Source organism: Camelus ferus, chromosome 21, assembly GCF_009834535.1.
Source record: "Camelus ferus isolate YT-003-E chromosome 21, BCGSAC_Cfer_1.0, whole genome shotgun sequence".
In the NCBI taxonomy this organism is placed as follows: domain Eukaryota; kingdom Metazoa; phylum Chordata; class Mammalia; order Artiodactyla; family Camelidae; genus Camelus; species Camelus ferus.
Window position 1 is genome coordinate 24051183 of NC_045716.1, and position 21879 is coordinate 24073061.

The 21879-nt window shown below is 52.9% G+C and overlaps 3 protein-coding genes and 1 long non-coding RNA gene across 18 annotated transcripts in view; 3 read left to right on the forward strand and 1 right to left on the reverse strand.

The window, feature by feature from the left end:
• THEM5 (thioesterase superfamily member 5) lies at window positions 1-7627 on the forward strand. The gene is made up of 6 exons (XM_006177162.3): window positions 1-300; window positions 1247-1448; window positions 2960-3098; window positions 6598-6708; window positions 7025-7149; window positions 7440-7627. Exons 1-6 carry the CDS (start codon window positions 178-180, stop codon window positions 7481-7483), a joined length of 744 nt encoding a protein of 247 aa, XP_006177224.1. The 5' UTR covers window positions 1-177; the 3' UTR covers window positions 7484-7627.
• Window positions 1653-12532, reverse strand: LOC116658745. Its single transcript, XR_004314032.1, has 3 exons — window positions 12429-12532; window positions 3672-3773; window positions 1653-1842 (listed from the first exon to the last, which is right to left on the reverse strand). It is a non-coding gene; the product is annotated as an uncharacterized LOC116658745 (long non-coding RNA).
• Window positions 11676-21249, forward strand: C2CD4D (C2 calcium dependent domain containing 4D). Of its 6 annotated transcripts, none has more exons than XM_032464269.1 (2): window positions 11676-13026; window positions 14188-15435. In XM_032464269.1, the coding sequence occupies exon 2, from the start codon at window positions 14264-14266 to the stop codon at window positions 15323-15325; it is 1062 nt and encodes a 353-aa protein (XP_032320160.1). In that variant the 5' UTR covers window positions 11676-13026; window positions 14188-14263; the 3' UTR covers window positions 15326-15435. The 6 variants fall into 6 exon arrangements, 5 of the variants coding, with proteins under 5 accessions (XP_032320160.1, XP_032320158.1, XP_032320159.1 ...); XM_032464267.1 differs by lacking the exon at window positions 11676-13026 and adding an exon at window positions 13051-13259; XM_032464268.1 differs by lacking the exon at window positions 11676-13026 and adding an exon at window positions 13271-13593.
• Window positions 21050-21879, forward strand: part of RORC (RAR related orphan receptor C) — a 22507-nt gene continuing 21677 nt past the window's right edge. For 8 of the 10 annotated variants that reach the window (XM_032464264.1, XM_032464265.1, XM_032464259.1 and 5 more), the window contains exon 1: window positions 21064-21159. Coding sequence is in view for 2 of the 10 variants with exons in the window: in XM_006177160.3 (XP_006177222.1) it covers window positions 21120-21159 (40 nt within the window). In the remaining 8 variants the exon portion in view is untranslated. Of the gene's footprint in view, window positions 21160-21879 lie in introns of all 10 variants that reach the window. The other 2 variants (XM_006177160.3, XM_006177159.2) reach the window with 1 other exon arrangement.

The following is a 21879-nucleotide window of genomic DNA, read 5'->3' on the forward strand; positions in this document are numbered from 1 at the left end:
CGAGCCTTGCCTAATCATTGGAAACTCGCTAATAAGAGCCTTGGGAGAGAGAGGAGACTAGAACGAGAGGTGGCTACACCGACAGCCCCAAGGTGCAATTAAAAAGCGCTCACTCACCTTGCTGCTTCCTCGGGATTCAATCAGCAGCCCTGCGGACTCTGATTCCAGTGCTCAGCCATGATCAGGCGAGGCTTCCAGGTGGCAGCAGGACTTGGGCGCCACAGAGCCCTTCTTCGTGCCCCCCTCCTCCTGCCCAGAATCAACCCTGCCTCAGCGTTCGGATCCTCCACAGACTTACGGGTGAGTGAGTTCCTAGCTCAGCGAGATGGGCTGAGCCCTTCTCCTGGGGGCTAAGGGTATAAGCAGCACCCCAAACCTCCTCTTCCCAGGCTGTGACCAGGGCAGGTGCGCAGTTTGTCTGGAGCTATTTGATTTGGCAAAGGAAACCAAGTAGCCCCGAACTAAGACTGCCAGGATACTGTCATCCTTATCTGGATCTTGTGTGGCCACTAAACACTCTCCTCCTATGGGACTCAAACTATTGCAGCTGAGTTGTGTTGGCCCCAGGGGGAGGACCCTGTGGATGGTCCCAGCAAGCAGTTGTCTTACTGCCTGTGGTTGTGATTGGTGCCTGAGCATCTGGCGCCATAGAGGTAACATCTGCCTCATCCCGCAGATGTTACCACATCACCATGGGTGCCTAAAACATGTTTCAAAGGAGCCACCCTTTCCCGGGCAGGCCCTCAGCTGCAGACAGAGCTGGAGTAGCCTCTGAGGTGATGGGATGGTAACAATGGTCCTCACCTGTGGTCGCACCCCCTAGGGTGGATAGTGTCTCAGAATGAGCTCTAGTCTGATCACCAGCTCTCACACTCACAAGCTTGACAACCTTAGCCATATTTCCTCAGTTTCCCCATCTGTATAGTGGGGCTAATTAATACTAGCTATTCTCAGCCTTAAAAAACAGCTCACAAGTTTTAAAACAAGACAATTATAATACACCACCACAGAGCAGCATGCCTCTACTTGTTGGTCCCAATCTTTTTCCTTCCCTTCCTTTGCATGTTAGCATCCCCTTGCCTGGTCACCCACAGGAGTCCCCGGGGGCCATTTCCTTCAAGTCTACACTGGCAGAAGGGATTAAGGAGCCCAAGAACCCAGGAGCATACTACCTAGAGGTCCCACAGCCCAAGCAGCAGCCCCCCTCCCAGGAAGCTGTCTAGTCTCCCTGATTTTTCCTGCCCAGGTCTCAAGATTCTGTCGGCCAAAGGCAGATCTGAAGGATTATGCCCTTCCCAATGCTAGCTGGTGTCCAGACATGCTAAGCCTGTACCACGAATTTCTGGAGAAGACCAAGACTGATGACTGGGTCAAATTGCCCTCCTTCAAGTCCAACAGACAGCACATCCAGGGGTTCAAGCTCCCATTGGGATTAGAGGTTACCTCAGGTGAGGCCTGGCCAGAGAGGGCCAATTGGCACACATGCAACCCAGCCCACCCGGGTCAGTTCAGCCAGCCCCTTTCTCTGTGTTCAAGGACTCTCCAGAAGGAAATCTACACGTGTTACCAAGTCCAAACTGGTTCTGCTCCCCGCACAACAGGCCAGTAAGTCAGGAGACAAGGTGTTGGGGCAAGGAATAGCGACTTTATTTGGAAAGCTGGCAGACAGAGAGGATGGCAGACTAATGTCTTGGAGAACCATCCTCCTCAAGTCAGAATACAGGCTCTTTTTATACAAGAAAAGGGGAGGGGGTGTGGTTGGTTGTTGCAAATTTCTTGCTGTAGGAACTCTCTGCTCTTGCCGCTGTCCCTGTGGGTCAGGTCATGATGGTCCTGCAAAACCTCCAACAAAACAAATGTTACTCTCTATTCTGCAACTTGTTATCTTTATGTGAGTGCAGAGCTAGCAAGACTAAGCCTAGAAAATGGTGCCAATTCTCAGGCAGAAGTTCCTTCTGCTACCTCCACCCCTCATGCTGCAGGCCCAGGCAGGTGGAGGAGGAAAGTGTCCCATCAGGTCCCTGGCTCTCCTCCTCCCCTCTGAACTGAGCACACCCTAGCAGCTGCCTCTGCTCCCAGCCCAGAGCGCACCTGCTGGAGAGCCACCAGCTCAGCTCCCTGCGCGTCTTCCTTCTCGCAGGGTCTTCTTCCCTTCCTGTCGAAGCCTTCTCCCAAGTCCTCCCCACCCACAAAAGGCCTCAGGACACGCCCCCATCGCCCACTGCAGGCGCTGGCGTACTGACCCTGACCTGCCGGGCCCAGGCGGCTCTCCGCCAGGTCAGAGTGATGGCGCTTTCTACTTCCATCTCTCTGCGTGTGCCTGTGCGTGTGCGTGTGCGTGCTTGTCTCTCATTCATGTATGTGTTCCTCCTGCCCGAGCACAAGTGAGTGCTACAGTAGTCAGACTGCTGTGGGTTAACAGAACAGCAACAAAACAAACAAACAAAAATACAAAAACAGGTGTACGAAAAATTTTTAAAGAAATTGGTTTCTACCCAAAAAGGATATAGTTCTTGTAGGTCCCTGGGTGAAAAATAAGAACCTTAGTGGGCTCTTCTGAATTTATTTTCCTGTTTAGTACTGTTGTTGTTTTGAATTATATATGAATTACATGTCTTAAATCTTAATTTTCAATGGTTAAGGTGTCTTAAAGTCCTGACAGCTTCTGATCCTGTCTCTACCCCCAAGAAAGAAACTTACTGAGTTTTTCTCCTTCCACATGAAGGGCTCCCTGAGGAAAATTTTCTTCCACTTCAGAACCAGGGCTCCCTGAGGACTGTTCTGTGCCCCTCTCAGACAGGGTTCCCTGAAGACAGGGCGGTGCCTCTGCTGTTCTCTTAAAGGCTCCCTGGGGGCACAGCCTGTTTGTTCTGGTTCTCTCCTCATCTATACCTGAGGCAGGCTCAACCCACATCCTTAGGCGCTCTCTTCTGCTGTGACACTGCCCATCTCTCCCCAGACAAAAATGACTGGCGCATTATCACCAGGTGCACTGAAGTGGAAGGACAAGGCTATGAGTATGTCATCTTTTTCCATCCGAGGGAGAAGAAGTCCGTCTGTCTTTTCCAACCAGGCCCCTATCTGGAGGGGATCCCAGGGTAAGGCCACAGGCAGAGCCAGGGTGGACATCTCTGCTTCCTGCACTTGGCTCAGCTGGTCACTCAGGCATAACCAGCCCCTGGAGTCTGTACCTCCCTCCAAGGAGCTGGGTGGGGAATGGGGGACACTGGGCTTTAGTCTCATGGTATCAGGTCTGGAAGGACATCCTAGGTCATCTGGTCCAGTCCCCATTGTGCACATAAGGAGCGCCTCCTTACTCAGGTCTGAGAATTTTCCAGTAAGACGGAGTCTTGGAAGCCACTTTGAGAAGGATGTGGTAGACTTGGAAGAGGACAAGATCTGGAATTAGGAGCCAGGCTTCCAGTGATGTTCTGCCACTGTGGGCCTAGACACCCCATGTAGGCCATTTGTACCTCTGGCCTTCAGTCTCCTTATCTAAAACTTGGGGCAATAGTATCTAGCTTCCAGAGTGGCTGAGAGATATGATATTATGGGCCTGTGTGTATGGGCTCATAAACTGTAAAGCACAACATAGCTATCAGACACCATCTATCTAAACCTCATGTTTGACCTAGGAGCAGTCTGAGGCACACAGAGGTAAGGCATCTTACCAAGGTAACACAGGCTTGATTCAAGGTCAGGTCCAGGATTCCAATCTAGGAGTTGGGACTCCAAGTCCATTGCTTCCTCCACTGTATTCTGCTGCCTTCAAACTGAGAACAGACCCCAGGAAAGAACTCACACTGGACATAAATACATCCACAATGGAAATTAGGCTGGCCCTACGCCTCTTGCCTCAGGACACTGGGTCACCAAGTCCAAGGCCGTCTGCTTTCTCTATCCCTGTTCCTGCTTTTTTTATTTTTCACTGAAGTATAGTCAGCGTACAACGTTGTGTCAATTTCTGGTGGCCAGCACAATGCTTCAGTCATATATGAGTATACATATATTCGTTTTCATGTTCTTTTTCACCATAAGCTACTACAAGATATCGAATATAGTTCCCTGTGCTGTACAGTATAAACTTGTTTATCTATGTTCCTGCTTGAGACAGTCACTGAAGGCTATTGTTGGTGTCAGAGTTCCTGCAAGGGAGCGGAGAGAGGAGGGGGAAGGAGCAGCTTTAGGGTCCCAAAGCCTGAGAGAGACTCAGTTGCAGTTAAACAGAATTCAAAGAGCTTAATTAGATGTCAGCGCCTCTGCAGGCCATAGATTTCAGACTGCAGCCCTTGGTCAACTTGGCCGCCCCAAAGGCATCTTCCATGGGGACTCTGATTTCCACACTGGTGCACGCAGATACTGGGGGACTAGGTCAGAGTCCTACCCAGGCCATGGATCACCCCCTTCAAAGAAGGAAAACCCATAAGAAGGCAGGGGCACACAGGGGTGGAGTGTGGCTGATTTTTATTTAATGGCTCAAGGAGGTGGGGCAGGAAAGGTAGAGGAAGACCATCCAACACTGAGACCAGTGGATGGAGAAAGTCCAGAGAAGAGACAAGTGCTGAATTAGAAAAACCCAGTTCGGTCTGTCTCCTGTGCAAAGAAAAACCCAGGTCTTCCCTGCCATCTTTCTTTCCTTTGTGTCTTCTTTGCTCTCACACAGAATACTTCCCTTCTGACACTTCTGATCGCCAAATGTGAGAGGGTTTTTCCCCACAACAAGCAATTCTCTTTACACCAGCTGGGTGTCCTAAAATTTAACTTGATTCTAACACTATCTACCTGGAGATAGTGTCAGATCCCACAAATTAAGGGCTCAATCCCACAAGGCTGCCCTGACCCTTCTTCAGATGCCAAGTGCAAGCAGTAGGTCCCAGGTTACCCACAACTTCTGGCAGATTCGGCTGCAACTGGTGGTTCCCACAACCCTCTCCTCTGGTTGGATTAATTTATTAGAACAGCTCACAGAACTCAGGGAAACACTTACTTACATTTACCGGTTCATTAAAGATAGGATAAAGGATGAACATCCAGATGGAAGAGACCCACAGGGTGAGGTCTGAGAGGGTCCCAAGTGCAGGAGTTTCCATCCTTGTGGAGTTGGGGTGCATCACCCTCCCAGCGTGGATGTGTTCACCAACCTGGAAGCTCTCTGAACCCAATACTTCTGGGATTTTTATGGAGGCTTCATCACATAGGTATGATCAATCATTAACTCCATTTTCAGCCATTCACCCTTCTCAAGAGAATGGGGTGGGTAGAGGGAGGACTGAAAATTCCAAGCTTCTAATTATGGCTTGGCCTTTCTGGTGACCAGCCCTCAACCAGGAGCCACCCAGAGTCATTAGAACAAAAGACACTCCCAGGAAATTATAAGGGTTTCAGGAGCTCTGTGCCAGGAATCAGGGGCAGAGACCAATATATGTATTTTCTATCATCTCAAAAGTACTCACTCAACCCCTAGGAGGGGTAGGTTCGTGGCTGACCAAGAGCTACACTGCAGCAACTACACACTTGCCAGAGGGTCCCTTGCCTGGCCAGTGAGGATGAGGGCGAGCAGGTTTAGGGATCTTTGGCAGCAACTCCCTCTTTTTCAAGCAATGAGGGAAGGGAAGTGACTAGAAGCATACCTGAAGTTTTGTAAACATTACCTCATTTGATTTGATGAGATAGAAATTATCTTTATTCATAATTCACAGTGGGAAAACTAGGGCTCAGAAAGGTTTAGCAACTTGCTCAAGATCAAATAGGTAGTGATGGTGGAGCACGGAGTAAAACCAGGTAGGTGCAGGTTGCAAGGTCCCCAGCTCTTTCCACCCAAGGGAGGGGGAAGCAAGGGTGCGGGAAGCCCCCTGGCGGCAGGAGCAGCTGAGTAACCCACGGTGGTACGGCAGGCACAGCTGGCCTGGTCCATGGAGAAGCAGGATCGTGCTTTTGAAAATCAAAAACTCGACTCTGTTTCATGTCATCTGCATTCGAAAGTTGGATGCCTTCCTATTTTACCCAACTTAACCAGCAAGGGAGCTTTGGCATGAAGGTCAGCTTACACAGATAAGAATGAGAATTTTACACACCTTATAGAAAGCAAAGGTTTGCAGTATGCTGCTGAAGCCGGCTCTCGGCTTTCCACGGGCAGCACTGCTCACGCTTCCATCCTGTCAGCACTTTATGGTCCTAAGTTAACTTTCACATTTTACTCATCTTGAAAATGTGGGCTCAACACTGGCCTCAACATAGTGACTGGTGAGGTGAGAGTGTGGCCCAAGGCCATGACTTCGAGACTAAAGCCAGCAAGTTCAGGGGCTTTTCCATTCCTTGTAGGATGCACCTCTCCAAATTACAGTGATTGCTACCAGCAATTAGGTGATGAATCAAAGAAAAGGTTTTCCATTAACTATCAGAAAAACAAATTTTTCCTGGTGAAATAAAATAATTATATCAGTGATTGCTAACACATGCTGTAGCAACGTGGAAGAAAACTCAGCTGATTTTGACCGGTTTGATCAGGCAGGATCCAGATCTGTGTCCTTGCCTTTCCTAGGGAAAGATAGGTGGGGTGATTCCAGCCTTGGCCTTGTTCCCTGCCCCCACCCCCAGGTTTGCCCACGGAGGGTCCCTGGCAACCATGACGGATGAGGCGTTTTCTAAAACTGCTTACCTGGCCGGAGAGGGGCTGTTCACATTAAACTTCAGTATCAAGTACAAAAAGTAAGTGTGGATCCTTGGGGTGTTGGCCAAAGTCATAGCCCTTTTCACCACTGAGGGGGCAGCCATCCTGTGTTGGGGCACAGAAGCCCTGTCTGTCACTCTCCTTCCCCAGCTCGCTGCCACACAGGCCTCTGGTCCTTGGCCAGAAAACTTCTGCTGCCTGACTCTGGTAGCTGGCAGGTGTGCCCGAAGCCCGGAGCCACTTGAGTCCCTGAGGCGGGGGGGGGGGGGAGGTGTGAAGAGAAGGATGGGGCAGAGCAGTGGAGGGATGGGGGCCAGGGGTTCATGTGAGGGGCTAAGCCGCTTCCTCTCCCAGCTTTGTCCCAGTGGGCTCTCTGGCTGTGCTGAACATCAATGTGGAAAAGATTGAGGACCAGAAGATGTACCTGTCCTGCATCATCCAGAGCAGAGACCAGCAGACAGTTTATGCCAAAGCCTCAGGTAAAGAGGTCCTCAGCCTCAGCCCCAGGCCCCATCCTGCCACCACCAAGCCCAGAACAAACGCTAGGGATCCAGTCCCAAGCTGGGGCCCAGCTTTTTAGAGTGGGGTTGGTCACCTGCTGCAGACACAGACAAAGTGAAGGGGAACCCAACTAGGATTTTTTTTCTATGTATGAGTGGCCCAAACTGCACCACAAGGACAGGACCCAGGTCCTAAGTAACGGGGTGCAAATGCTCTGAGCACCCCATCAAGTGCCCACCACCTGCTCTGGCTCACTCTTCTCTTGCAGGTGTTTTCCTCCAGATGCAGCTGGAAGAAGAGTCACCCCAATAAGAGCGACTGTGGCTGCAGGAGAGCACACCACTGACTGCCCTGCCGCCTGGGGCCCCCCGCAGGGCAGGAAGCGGTGCCCTGGAAGTACCTGGTGACATGAGGAAGAGGGCACTTTTTTCTGTGTAAATAAAGTCTGCAGCCCCATTCTCAGTCCAAGACTCTTCTGTAGTTGGAAATCAAAATCCTCCCACATACCCACCTTCCCCTTCAGCAACAAAAGAAGAGATGTCCTGAGACCTGCCCGGTACTTGGCACTGGGTGAGGCGCCAAGCACACAGCGATGAAAGACAGGGCCCCTGGCCTCGAGATACACAGCTGTGGGCCGGGGGCAGGGCAGCCCATGAGCTCCTCACACACCAGCATGGCTCTGATTGTAGGTGCAGCGCAGACAGAGGGAGGAGAGGTCAACTCTACTCTGTGAAAGTGATCAGAAAAGGCTTTCTAGAGGAAGCTGTGCTTGAACTGAATCTCAAAAGTTAAATAGTGTCCACCAGGCAGACGCGTGAGAGGAGGGTATTCCAAGAGGAGGGACTGGTCTGAGCAAAGGCACAGAAGGGCGAAAGAGCACAGAGACTGTGGAGAACAGCAAGGTGTTGAGCAGGGCAGGAGCTGAGGGGAGGAGAAGAGGGTGGCAGCAGGTGCAGGCCACGGGGGTCTTCATAAACCCTGAAGTGGAGCCTGGACTTTGTCTTGTAGGCAACAGGGAGCCTTGAAAGGGTTTGGGCTAGGGCAGTGACATAAAAGTTTTGTTTTTCAGAAAGATGATGCTGGTGGCAGTAAGAGGTCAGCAAGATTGAAGGTGGCAGCACTGGTTGGGAGACCGCTGCAGGGCCCCAAACTAGTGACAGTAAGAATGTGACATGGTTCAAAGCCATGAAGGTGAGAAATGTGGAAACTGTCACAAATGGAAGAGTATAGGACTTTGCCATTAATTGTGAAAAGTGGATCTGTGAAGGGGAACTCCTGAGGATGACTCCACGTTTCCAGCTTGCTGGTTCCAGGTGGCAGAGCTGGAAGGTGGGGGAAGAGAATGAGCTCAGTTTCACATGCACTGAGATTGAAGCGCCCGTGGAACTTCCCCCAGGTGGTGAGCACCAGCAGGAACCTACATATTATAACGTGAAACTCAGGATTGATGAGACACTGACTCAGTTTGTAAGTCATCAATATAAAAACTGACATAGAACCCCTGGGAATGGATTATGCAGGATGAAAGTGAAGAGGAGGTGGGAGGCATGAGAATGACGGGAGGGGAAAGAAAGGAAGGACAGAGAGAGGGGTCAAAGGCAGAACCTTTGATCACACTAAGCCTTAAAGCTGGGGCAGAGAATCAGTGACCCACTGAGGAGGCCAAGAACAAGATAAGGACCATCCTTAAGAGGGGGAATTCAGCAGTATCAAATGCTACAGAGAAGGCAAGGCAGATGGGAACTAAAAAGAGGCTTTTGGATTTGGCAGTAAAGAAGGTGGTGGTCTCCTTTGTCAAAATATCGGAGCAAAATCCAGTTTCTGGTGCATGAAAAAATAAATGAGAATGACAAAATGAACCTAGGTGATTCTTTCTAGGAATTTTGTTTTTGTTATGTTGTGTTATTTAAGGAAAGATTTGTGTATATTTATAAATTGCTTTGGAAGGAGCCAGTGGAGAGAGGCTGAAAGTCTAGGATGGAGAGAGATGTCATCCAGCAGAACAGCTATCTGGTCTTAGAGGTGGATCAAGAGCACAAGTGGAGACAGGAGTCACAGGAGAGCATCAGCGTGAGTCTGAGACCAAAAGGAAGGAGTGGAGGGGTGCAGAACAGGATGGGAGGTTGAGGGGATGCATGCCAGAGCACCTCGACTTCCTCAGTGAACCTGGAGGCAAAGCCACCAGTGGGGAAAGAGGTCTGAAGGAAGGGCAATGATTTGGATAAGCCATATTGGGGATCAGGAAAACAAATTGACCAAGTATACGTGGGCCAAGGTATGTGGAAGGCCCAGCTGCTGGTGAAAACCAGACATCTGAAGTGGCACCAACCTGAAGTGAAAGAAAGGTGTGAGTCAGCTGGCAAGACCTAAGGGCAATGGCGGATGAGACAGGTAAGAACAGCGGTAAAGGATGAAAGAGCACCATGGCTGGTACCCGCTTACAAGGAGGAAAAGTCTGATGTGAGGGAGAACAATGGACTGGCGGAGGCAATGACCACCCAGAAGCTTGTACCTCCTCCGGGCCTGTGGAGGAGTGGGTGGAAAACCAAGCAGCTTGCACAGAGATAGGCAGCATTCCAGCCAGGCCAGTAGGTAGAGGGGACGTCCAGGAAGAGGTCAAGGATTAGAGAAGTTTTACCAAAGAATGAGAGCCCCAAGGGACATATCATAAAGGACCTCATTATTAAGTATGGTGATGCCAAAGATAAACCTTTGCATCTTCATAGCCTAATCCTCATCTTAAGTAGAATGAACTTTTCACTCATATAAAGTCTAGTATTGGGTGTCTAGGAGTCATTTAGGAACCTGGCTTGACGAAAGCTCTGTCATCTTTAACACGTGATTTCCAAAGTCATCCTCGGTGTTGATGAGAAAAGAGAATCACAAGGGAGGTTTGGGGAGCAAACCTCAAAGTGTTTCCTCAGTCACGAGACCCCACCGAATTACAAGAGAGTTTGGCTGGAGAACATGGTCTAACTCTATGTTGTAGAAAAAATGGACATGGGTTTGATAAGTAGCTAGCAGCCACTGCCTCAGTTTGAAAGGAGCATGGGCAGAGGCAGGCAGGATGAGTCTGTGTCCCTCATACTGACAAGTGAAGAACTCAAGTTCAGACCTAAGCTAAGATTCCAGGATCCGGGACTGGGGCTGGGGGTTCCGGGCATCAGAGAGAATGCACCTTCTGTGGCCCGGAACAGGGTCGGAGAGCTGGACACAAATTCAGCAGTGGTGGAGAGGCGGGTGGACCATGTTCTCCTTCTAGCAACGAGACCACGCACTTCCTAAACCATCAATCTTGAATAATGGGCAAAGGATTGGTTGACATGGATTTAAAAGTCCTTGATCCAGTGCCCTCCAAAAGCTGGAGACATGCTAGAGGCCATAGTCAGAAATCTTAAGGAAACCAACTATGCCCTCCCCCATATGCTCATGTAAAAATCCTGTCTCCTTTTGTGCTTTTACAGTTGCCTTTGATAACCAATTAAACCCAGAGTCTAATCATTGTATACCAAAAACCTCTTGTCTTTTATTCATGCTCAAGAAGGGCCTAATCTTAATTTAAACACTCCCAAGAGAAGAAGGGAAAGGTACTCTATCCTTCCTGTGCAGTCAAGAGAAAGAAGAAAGTCAAAACAGTCGTACTGGAGTTGAGGCAAAGACTTACTTTGAATCTAGTTTTCAGTGCTCAGAAGCACTCGCAGTTCCTTTAAATGCATGAACAGAATGATCACTAATGGACTGAAACCACCATTTACAGAAATACTTGCCACATATTTGCCATCTGCATTTTCTCAGAAGGGCCAAGGATTATTTGAACTGTTAAATGTTTGCATACTTCTGTGACACCCCTGCCCATTTGTCTCTTTACTTAACCAAGGTGTTAAACATGACTGTCACAACCATTGTTTCCCATTAAATCAGAAGTATATTATTAGATATTTATCTCATGTTTGTAACCTTAATTTTACCACCTCAATGTTCACACGTTGATTCCTATATTAAAATATTTTTGGTTAGGAAGAAGATAAAATTGTATGCTCTCCTGACACCCTCTATGATCCTCCCTGACTTTAATTTTCTCCCCTGATGATTCCCATCTAATAAACTAATAAACTGTACTTTTTACTAATTTATTCTTATCTCTTGTCTTTCTCCCCCACTAAAGTATAAAGTCCATCTTCCCAGGAGATTTCTCTGTTTTCTCACTGCTGTATCCCCAGAGTTCAGTATACAGTGCCTGGCACACAGTAGGTAGTCAATAACCATGGACAGATGAATGAATGAAAGAATGAATGAAGCCACAGAATCAGACTCCCCTGAATCCTACCCTCCCTCTGGACTTCTTATCAGAGAAGCCAGAAATGTCCTTATTGTCAGGTTAGATTGAGTTGAGGTTTCTGTTTTTGTGTACTTTCAGCAGAAGTCAGCCTAACTGATGCCCGTGTGTTGTCTTATGTAATCTTCATGTCAACTCTGAGAGTTAGGTATTTTCTCTCCATTTTCCAGATAGGAAAGGTGAAGCCCAGAGAGATTAAGTTGCACACCAGAGGTGACACAGCTAGTAAGTCGCAGAGCTCAGCCCTCCAACCCAGCTGACGGGTGCCACAGCTGTGACTGCGTGGCTGCAGCACTCCATACACACCACCCTCCCTAGAAATGACACCAGGGCTGAGCAGAGTCACAAGCCACAGGATCGGAGGGTCTGGATGTCACCAAAAATCTCCATAAAAGAAACATTTGCCCCCTCAAAACCCTCAAGCATCAGATGTTAAAATAATCCCCTGGTTTGTTCCCCGAATTTCACAACTTGTCTTGCTGCTGCCTTTGTTACTGCATGTCTCTCCCCTCAGGCTGCTTCCCCTTCTGTGTATCCCCAGGACCCAGCACCGTGAAGGGATAAATGAACTGATTCAGATACAGTTCTGCTTAATATCATTCATTCACTCAACAAATCCTGAAAAGCACCTGCCTTGTTCTAAGCACTGTCTTTGTGATGTTTACCATCCAATAACGGAGGAAGACATTAAATAATTACGTAAATAAACTCTAGAAAAAAAAAAAAACAACTACTATGAACAGTGCCATTAAGGAAAAGAACGGGGTACTGTGAAAGTAGACAACAGAAGCCTCTAATTTCATTGGGAGGGTGTCGGTGGAGGCCTCCAGATGGGAAGAATGAAGGAGGGTGGGGGAGTCCTAAGAGAGGAACTTGTTTATGCAAATATCCTAAGGAGGGAATGAAGGATAGTGAACGTACCTGGAGTACAGTTGATGGTCTCATCTTGTAAGTGGTGGCCTGTGCTTCTGAGGATCTGCCTTCAATCAGGAGAAGGAAGAGGGAGACACCCTCCATGTGTACAGTTTAACCCACTTCTGACAAGGATGGGGGGATGGGGCCACAGACCAGCCTGACCTCGACTCCCTGATGGAAAAAGCTCTGCCCTCAGTGTCTCTATGTCCAGAAATCTTGAGCCTGGTCACTTTTCCTTGGTCCCGTGTAATTCAGAGAACTAGTCACTGCAAGGCATTCTGTCTGGAAGCAATTGGGATGGTTCCAGAAGGGTGCAACCAGGGCCAAGGCAGGATTCCAGCAAAGACGGCTTTGCAGAAGATACCGTCTGTGTGGCCATGGCTGTGGGCTTCACCCAGGAGGGCTGAGGTGGAGCCAGAGTAGCACAGAGGGATGGAGGCCACTGCCCACTAACGGCCGCCTCCCTCTTCCTTGCCGCCCTCCCCAACTCCCAGAGAAGACCCCAGGGCACAGCGCTGGCTTGCCGCTAGAAACCTGAAGGAAGGAGTTAAGAAGGCCGGGCTGATGGCCACAGAGACAGAGCTGTGTTTATCCAGGAAAAGTGGTACGTAGGCAACGGAGGCCCCTGCCAGCTCCTCCCAGGACTGGACTGGGGTAGTAAGCTGGAGAGGAAGCTGTTCCCCTCCGGGCTCTGAACGCTTCCTGGCCAGAGGCCAGGACCCAGAGGCGGCCCACAGGTGAGGCCTGCTCTCTGGGCGCCCGACTGTTGCTGTGGGCTCCGACTCCCAGGCAGAAAATCGGAACATCGCGCTCCCTGGGTTGCGGCGAGGCGGTGCGGTAAGCGCGCGGCGGCGGGGCCTCCCGGAGTCAGCTCAGGGGGTGGCGGAGAATCAATGCTGCCTTTGTGCTCAGTGGTTTCCTAGGGAGAAAAGGAGTGGAGAGTGGGAGGGGCGGCCCAACAGCCGGGCCGCGCTGCAGACTCGGGATGAGGTAGGACCGGGAGGCACGGAGCAGGACGGTCAGGGCAGACGAGGGGTGGGATTCTGCGCCCCCGAGAGGTGCGTCTTCTTGAACCGGCCTGGGTGCTCGCAAGGAAGCAGCCAACTGTGCAGCGAGTCTGCTTCTGGCCTGGAACGACTCGAAAAGGCGAGGGAGGAGCAATAGGAGGCAGGTGGGGCCAGGGCCGAAGGATGGCTCAGCCTGGACAAACTTGCGGCGCAGGGAAGGGCAGCCCGCGGCGAGGGTGGGAGGGGGGCGGGGGAGGAGCCCCGAGGGGCGCCAGATCAGACTTTGTAGAAGAGCCCGTGTCTTAAGAGTCTTCGGAATGGGCAGCGAAGAAAGCGTTGAGCTCGCCTAGGGCCGCGGTGTCTCTTCAGGGGGAACATGTGTATATATAAGCTGGGTTCCGGATCTGGGTGGGTGTTTGTGACTACAGACCTTTTAATACCGCGGTGTTACTCTATTCTCTTAATAGCCTAGGGCTCTAGTAGGTGTGTTAGACCTTCTAACTCTGACGTGGGTAGACATCTTTAGTACCAATGGGAGGGTCTGTGTAGTCGGATGCTGGAGGCCTGATCTGAAAATGTGACTGTCTAGCCCTGGGCTCCCTCTATTTCTTCCCGGGCACCCTGACTTTGCCGCCCTTTGTTTTTCCTGCTCAAACACGAGGCCCGTGAGCCCCGTGGGCCAACGGAGGAGGGGTTGGCGGACCACCCGGTGTACGTTTGCAGCATCACCCACCGCAGGCTCTTCTCTCCTCGCCCAGGCCTTAACCCAAGACGCTGGATTTGGCCCCTCTCGGCTTCGTGGAAATCGGACTTTCAGCACTCCCAGCCCACCGCATGTGGCTCTTGGAGAAAGCTGGCTATAGGCTAGGGGCCGCGGAGCCCGAGGCCCGGTGGGCGCCCTCCAGCCTGTTTCTTAAGCGCCGCACCCCGGGCTCGCTCGCGCGCACCTGCCCCAACGTCCTCACCCCCGATTGCATCCCGCAGTTCTTCATCCCGCCTCGGCTCCCGGACCCAGGCGACGCCGAGCCCCTCGGCGGGCGCGGCGCGGGCAGGCGCGGCCTCCCCTCGGCCTGTTCGTTGCCGCACCTGGCGGGCCGCGAAGGCTGGGCCTTCCTGCCCGAGAGCCCGCACACGCGGCGGCGCGAGTCCCTGTTCCACCGGCCGCCGGCCTCCCGCTCCGGCGGGCTGCCCCCGGCCCAGTCCCGGCTGCACGTCTCCGCCCCGGACCTTCGCCTCTGCTGGGCCCCCGACAGTGATACGGCCTCGTCGCCCGATTCGTCGCCCTTCGGCTCGCCGCGGCCAGGCCCCGACCGGCCCCGGCCGCCCAGGCCGCGCTCGCCGTGCCCGCAGGAGGCGAGCTCGGCAGACGCCAGCCCGCCCGCGCCGCGCCGCGCCGGGCCGCCCGCGCCGCCGCTCTTCCACCTCGACTTCTTGTGCTGCCAGCTGCGGCCGACCAAGGAGAGCGTGCTGCGCCTCCGGCCCCGGGGCGGGCAGCTACGGCTCTCCGCCGAGTACCAGGCCGGGCCCGGGAGGCTGCGGCTGCGCCTGGTGAGCGCCGAGGGCCTGCCCCTGTCGCGGGCCGGCCCCGGGAGCGGCGGCGGCGGCTGCTGCGTGGTGCTGAGGCTGCGGCCGCGCGCCCGGCCGCAGGCCCAGCGGAGCCGCGTGGTCAAATGCAGCGCCAACCCCATCTTCAATGAGGACTTCTTCTTCGATGGGCTCGGCCCGCCAGACCTGGCCGCCCGAAGTCTGAAGGCCAAGGTGCTGGATAGGGGCGCAGGGTTCCGCAGGGACGTGCTGCTGGGGGAGTGTGAGACGCCTCTTATAGCCCTGCTGCCCCCCTTAGGCGGTGGGCTAGGTCCCGGGGCCTCCCTGGCGCCTGCCCATCTCAGCCTGTAGACTGAGAGACTGTCTCTTCCTCAGGAGGTCCCCACCCGCTCTGCAGTCCTCATTCTTTCCATCTGCCCGGCATGTATTTATTTTTGCTAATAAAATGTCTCTCTCTAGCAGAATCTCTCTCCTTGTTCAGATCTGCAGCCCATCCTCTTCCCTATGCCCTGGTCACAGGAGGGGTGGAGGAAGCTCGTTCAGGTGGTCCGAACTGGAGAGGACCTTAAGCAGTGGTTCTCAAACTTGAATGAACATCAGAATAAGCAGACATCAGAAATCCTAGATGAGCTCATTTACACATGCAGAAAGAATCCTGGGCTCCATCCCCAAGAGACACTGACACTAGTTCAGTAGATCTGGGCTGGGTAGGTCCTAGGTTTCCTGTTCAACAAGGCCCCTACCCCTTCAGGGGGCCCTCCAATCACTGAGTCACTCCAGAAAAAGCTCTATGATTGAAACCAACAGAAGCCACTTCCCCTGGGGGTTCCTTGGGGCCGCACATGGGAAATCAGCACTCCCCCACCCATCTACAGTCCTACTCACACTCACATCTGTGCTGAAGAGGGATGAAATTTCTTTGCCTTGAGTGAGGCAGGGGATGTCAGACTAGCGCACAATGCTTCTAGGTGTCCTCTCTCTCTTCCCTTCCACACCTGTGCCACCCTGGGGAATAAAGCTAGAGCAAGAGCCAGAGACGCACTTGGGTACCAAAAGACCAAGATATTATGTCCCAGGGGTTGAGGTCTTGGGGGAAGAAGAGAGAGTATGAGAGCTGTTCTCACGGTTGCCCAGAAGTCTACCCGAGTGAGTAGGGGGTAGTGTGGAAGATAGAGAAATGTAGGTCACGTTGTATTTCCCTCTTACCTGAATGTCCCTGACGTCAGCAGTGACCTTCTTTTCTCTCACCCCACCTTCGCTGGAGCTGCTTCCTCTTGGCTCAGGCCAGGCTTGGAGGAGGAAAGAAGGAAGGGCAAGAGGGAAGGAGGAAGGGACGCACCGGGCCAATCTTTCCTCGTGGGCTTCTTCTCATTTTGCCCAGTGCCCCTAACCAGGGCCAAGCCTGCTGGATGCAGGTGAACCTCAGCATGAACAATGCGAGCATAACACACATCTCCATTCAGAACACTCCTCAGTTCCTTTTCCCACCCCCTGACCGTAGCCCCAGGCCCAGGCCCAGGCCAGGAAAATCTTGCTCCAGATGTCCACCAGGTGGTAGCATTGACCAAATAATAGTAAGTACTACCAGCTATGCAGAGATCACCACGCAAGAAACTTTCAACAGCGTTTCAGCCATTCCTATGAGGGTTAAGTACTATTGTTAATATTGTTATCCAACGTGACCTTGGGTTTTATTCATTCAGTGAAGAGTATAACTAGGATTCAAGCCCAGAGAGCCTGGCCCTGGAGTTTAGGCTCTTGCTCACCGCAGTGTAATGTCCCTAAGTACCAGCTGCCACCTCCCAGCCAGGTCATCTCTTTCCCTAGGGGGATAGCTCTCCAATCTTCTCAGCCTGTGAAGCCCACCTGTAGGTCCAGCTCTGTCCCTTGTACTGTCCTACTTCAGCCCCAAGTCTCCCCTAACAACCTTTGGTGAGCAACTGGATTTGATGCCCATTTGAAAGTAGCTGGAAAGAAAAGCAGTGGTAATTTACCCTTTATGTGGTCAGGCCACTCATGGTGGCTGTTCTCTTGCTCTCTGTACATCCCCTACTCGACCAGTGTCTGTTCGACCCGTATCCTACTCACATGACTGACCTTCCTATGTACTTGCCCCAGATTTCAGCCAGTGATTATTCTTACCAAAAGGGTGGTGAGAGGTGTGCCCCTCTGCTGGTTTCCCTGGTAAACAATGAGCCAAACTGACGTCAACTCCCCCTGAAACTGCTAACCCCCCTGCCCCTAGTTGCAAAGCCTGCCACTGTGTCCTGCCTGCTCTCCGCCCCACGTGGCAGGGAGTCGCCCCAGGACCTTGCTTCAGACATGTGAGATCCCCCTGCTCATTAAACCACTGATGTCTTTGTTGCTGACCCTGGGATCTTTCTTTGGTCCTGAAGCCAGGCCTGCAGGGTGCAGCCCAACACCCTTCATTCATGCATTCCTTCAACAAATACTTAGGGAGCTCCAGGAGGCGCTGGGCTCTGGACACCAGAGCGATCGAAACAGACACAGAGACCAGACAAGTGGCAAAATGAGTAAGTAACATGTAGAAGTGTTACTTGGTAATATGTCACAGAAGAAAATAAAGCAAGACAAGGGCATAGGGAGTCAGGTGACGAGAAGAAGGGACAAATATAGGAATGAAAAAAGGGAGGGAGGGACCAAAACATCTCTTTTTAACCACAGTCCTTAGTACCAGTAGGTCCTGTACGTTACTTGTTATGCCAGTCCATCGTTGCGACCGCACAGTAAGGTGGGTCCTCTTTCCATTGTACGCAGGAGACAGATCAGAGAGGTTAGGTAAACTTGCCTGGGGATCAGCCCTGGCTGCAGGGAAGGTTTAGGACTGTGGCTGCATTCAGACCCCCTACCCCACCTGCTGCTCAGTGGAGCCTGTGAGGTGGGAATTCAATTCACTTCACCCAGGAGCTGTTCAGTCAGTGTCCACCGCTGTGACCTGTTTCCACATGATGGGGGCCACAATGTCCCTGGAGGAACTTCCTCACTAGCTAAAGCCACAGAAGCATGTCCTGGGGGCAAACAAGGTCTTAAGAACCCCTCCTGTGTGCAGACTGCTCTGGCCTCAAAGTATGTTCACAGACACAAGTCAGGACAGATATTACTGTCCCCTTTTTAACAATGTGGTAACTGAGGACTAATAGATAGCAGGCTACATTCTTATCCAAGTCTTTTGGCTCCAAAAATCAGAGCTCCTGCTTTTCAGCCCTCCTTGCTGCGTCCAAGCCTAAGTGACCACAAATGTTAATTGACAGATAAGTGGTACAGGCAGGTCACATGGAAAGTTCAGGGCCAGGAGCTGGGGTCAAACTCCCACTAGTGCCTCCACCCACAGTGGCCTTTGTGACCGGAAAGGGGAGGGGTGTCAACTGTGAGATCTACAGATATTTGTAAAGCCTAAGATGTCTTTTTTTTAATGGTTGAGGGAGGGGGTGGGGTACAGCCCCCTCTCTGAGTCACTCCAGTGGGTTGAGGTCTCCCCAGGCACAGACCTCCTAGGGAGGACCCAAATCCTCCACTGAATCACTGATTAGGCTTCCCAGAGCAGGTGGCCCTCGAGAAAGATAGAGCTGGGCTGATATGTGGCACGCAGGCTGCCCAGGACCCACATACTTTCCACCTTTCCACCCCAGGCCCTCCCAAGAGGGGCAGGCTTGCACTGAGCTTTAAGTGGTTTCTGTGGTTTAGGGGGTGGGGAGGACGGGAAAGAGAAGTTGGTGACTGCTCCTCAGTTCCAAGCCACTGCCACCACCCTGCCCCCCCTCCAGGCTGCTTGCCCCCTGGGTTGAGATTCCCTGGCCTGATAAGGGTACTTGGGCACGTGGGGGGTGAAATGATTCTCTGATCTCTATCAGCCTCTTCCTTGCATAAGAACGTGAGAATGTATTTGAGGAGGAAATAACCACTGCCCTGCTTTGAAAGGACTGACTCCTCCAGAAGAGGGGCTGCATGGGACCCAGAGCGGGGAAGGTCAGGCATGAGGGGGAACTTCCCAAAAGGATGACCAAGGGAACTGCTTGCCCCGGGAGACAGGACCCAGCCATCCATGCCTAGGGCAAGGAAGGGGTAGAGAATGTCTAGGAAGCATGTGACTAGCTTAGGCCCAGAGGCCAGGACCCTGTCTTCCTAACCCAACTTCCTCCCTACCTTACACAGTGGCGCGAAGTGGCGCGGCTGGGAGAGGCAGCCGGACCTGTGGTATCTGGGGCAGGCAGGACTGCCTGGCATGATGCCAGGGCCAAGTGCCCATCCTCAGGCGCTCTGCAGGGCTTCTACTCTGTGCCCACCTTTGGGAGGGCAGGAAGGGTCCCGAGAGACCCAGAGTCACAGGAAGAGAGGCTTAAAAGAGGAGAAAAGAGAGAAGGGGATGAGCTACAGAGGCACAGAAAACAGAAAAGCCATAGGCGGGGAGAAGTTGGCAGGGAGAGACACAGATGGAGGATACTGAGTGGATGCAAAGCCAGTCACAGGCGGGGAGGGGGAGAGCGGAGCCACACGGGCCTAACGCTCTCTGCAGCCCTGCCCCTCTGCCTCTTGCCGGCTCTACTTGTCAGCTGGCCATTGGGCTGGGCGGTGCTTCAGAGAGCTTTGCTTCTTACTCCAAGCCTGCCCAAGGGGCTGAGCCCCAAAACAGACCAACATCCTGTTCTGTGCAGAGAAGTGTACACAGACGCGTGGGCCATGCATTTACCAAAAGGACACGGGGATAATCAGAAGAGGCTCAGAGACACAGACACACGCCCTCAGACTCTCGGTACAAGAAGGTCCCCAAAAGTTTCCACTCCACTCTTCCTCACTCCCTACCCCTCTGTCAACCATCCTAGGAGTTAGAAAGTCCTTCTCTACTTCTAACCTTTGTCCCTTAAGCTGCAGCCCTTGGGAGACCCTGGGGGCTCCCCTGGAATGGAGGTGCTGATAGCAGAGTATGAAGTTCCAGGGTGGGGCACGATTGGATGATGGCGAGATGGGAGGGCAGGGAAGGGAAGGGACAGCTGCCTGCCCGCTCCACGCCAGGCGCCACGTGCACCAGGTTGGGGGGAGTGGGCTGCAGTCACGAGGCTGAGGCGTGGCTGGCCCCTGCTCTGCTGTTTACCAGCTGGGATTGAGAGCAGGAGGAGGTGCCAGGGAGCCTCCCCACTGCAGCCTGGCCCCTGGCCAGCCGGCCTGTTGGGTAACCAGGAGAGCCAGGCCCAGCTAATCAAACCCTGGGCCAAGGCTGTGCAGGAAATTAGTGACATCCAGGACCTGGAGGTAGTACCCTGTGGCTCTCCGCAGAGCCCTTCCTCAGTGCAGGTCCCAGGGGTCCTGCTCAGCCTGGGGGCCTCTCTCCTGCAGCTGGCTCAGTGTAGCGTGTCTCCTCTCCTCTGCTCTCCCATTGCTCCTCAGCCTCTGCACACTCCTCCAGGCCTGCCCCTGGCCCCAGCAGACCAGGACTATGTGGAGGCACCAGGGAGCAAGGGAATTCTAGGGAAGGACAGCAAAGGGCAGAGGCTAAGTTGGCAGAGACCTCAAGAAACTCGAGAACCACTGGGATGAATCTGACATTGTCCTGGAGAAGAGGCACCCCCCCCAAATAAGCCATTCTGTCTTCGTCTCTCTGCTCCCCAACTCCCCCGTTCCTGCCACCTGTCTTTGTCAAATAGAAAGTGAATGATTCTAAAGTCACAAAGACCTGGGTTCAAATCACAGGTCAGGCACTTCCTGTCCTTGTGCAAGCCCTTGGGCGAGTCGTGACAATCTTTGAGCATCACATAGCTTACGAGCACTGGATAGTTGTCTGGAGGAACTGCGCTTGCCTCATGGTGGATGTTGGGAGGATTGAAGAAAATCATGGATTTTCCTAGAGTGACCAGCAAGGGGCCCAGCACACAGTAGGTGATCAATAAATGCTAGCCCCCTTCCCATCACCTATCCTGTTTCTCCTCAAGGCTCCAAACTGTGTTGCTTCTCTCTCTCCCCTTGTCCCCCTCCTGATGCCAGGATGCTCTGCCAGCCACTCCTTTCCCCTGCCTGCTGCCGGGCCAGGTGCTCCCTCCCTCCTCCCTCCTCCCTCCTCCCTCCCCTGGGCCCTGCTCCCTGCCCTCCTGGGCAGCCAGGGCAGCAAGGACGGCACCAAGGGAGTTGCCCCATGGACAGAGCCCCACAGAGACACCACCAAGCCTCGCAGGGTAAGAGGCCCTACAGCCCTGCAGGCAGGTGGAAGGGGCTGCCAGGAGGTTCAGAGGAGAGAGAGAGATGGGAAGAGACTGGTCGGAAAGTGAGGAGGGGAGGAGGGGCAAAAGAAGGGAGAAAGAGAGAGAAACGGGTTGGCAGAGGAAGGCAGGCCAGTGAGACGGGACAGGTCTTGGTAGAAACTGAAGGAGAAACAGGAGGAGGGGCTGGGGACATGACAGAGGAGGAGAAATAGGAAGTTGGAGAGAGAGGAGGCACATGGATGGGAAAGAAAGGGAGAACTGAAGAAGGAAGAGACAGGTGGGATGGGGGGAAGAGCAGAGGCCCGGAAGCCAGAGGGAGGGAAGGGGCAGCACGTGGGCAGGCCCTCCCCAGTGTGAGAACCCTCTGGGAGGAGAGGCGACACTGCTCATCAGGCTGGGCCCCTGGGCAGCAGTGGCTGGGAGGCTGGCCACTTCACTCACCAACGGAGGAAGCTCTCCTGCCTTTAAGGATGACAAAGGGTCTGGGAAAAGAGCAACAGCTCCCTGTCTGCCGCCCGCGCCCACCAGCCCAGCACTTTCCTTCCCCCTGGCCCGGGGGCATGGGGCTTCATTTCTGCAGAGTGTGGGCACCCAGCTAGGGGCATCGGGGGACAAGAGAGTCAGGTAGTCCTTGGCTCCATGAATGACCTGACTCAGAGACCCTGTCTGCAGGATCCCATTGCCACTTGGTCA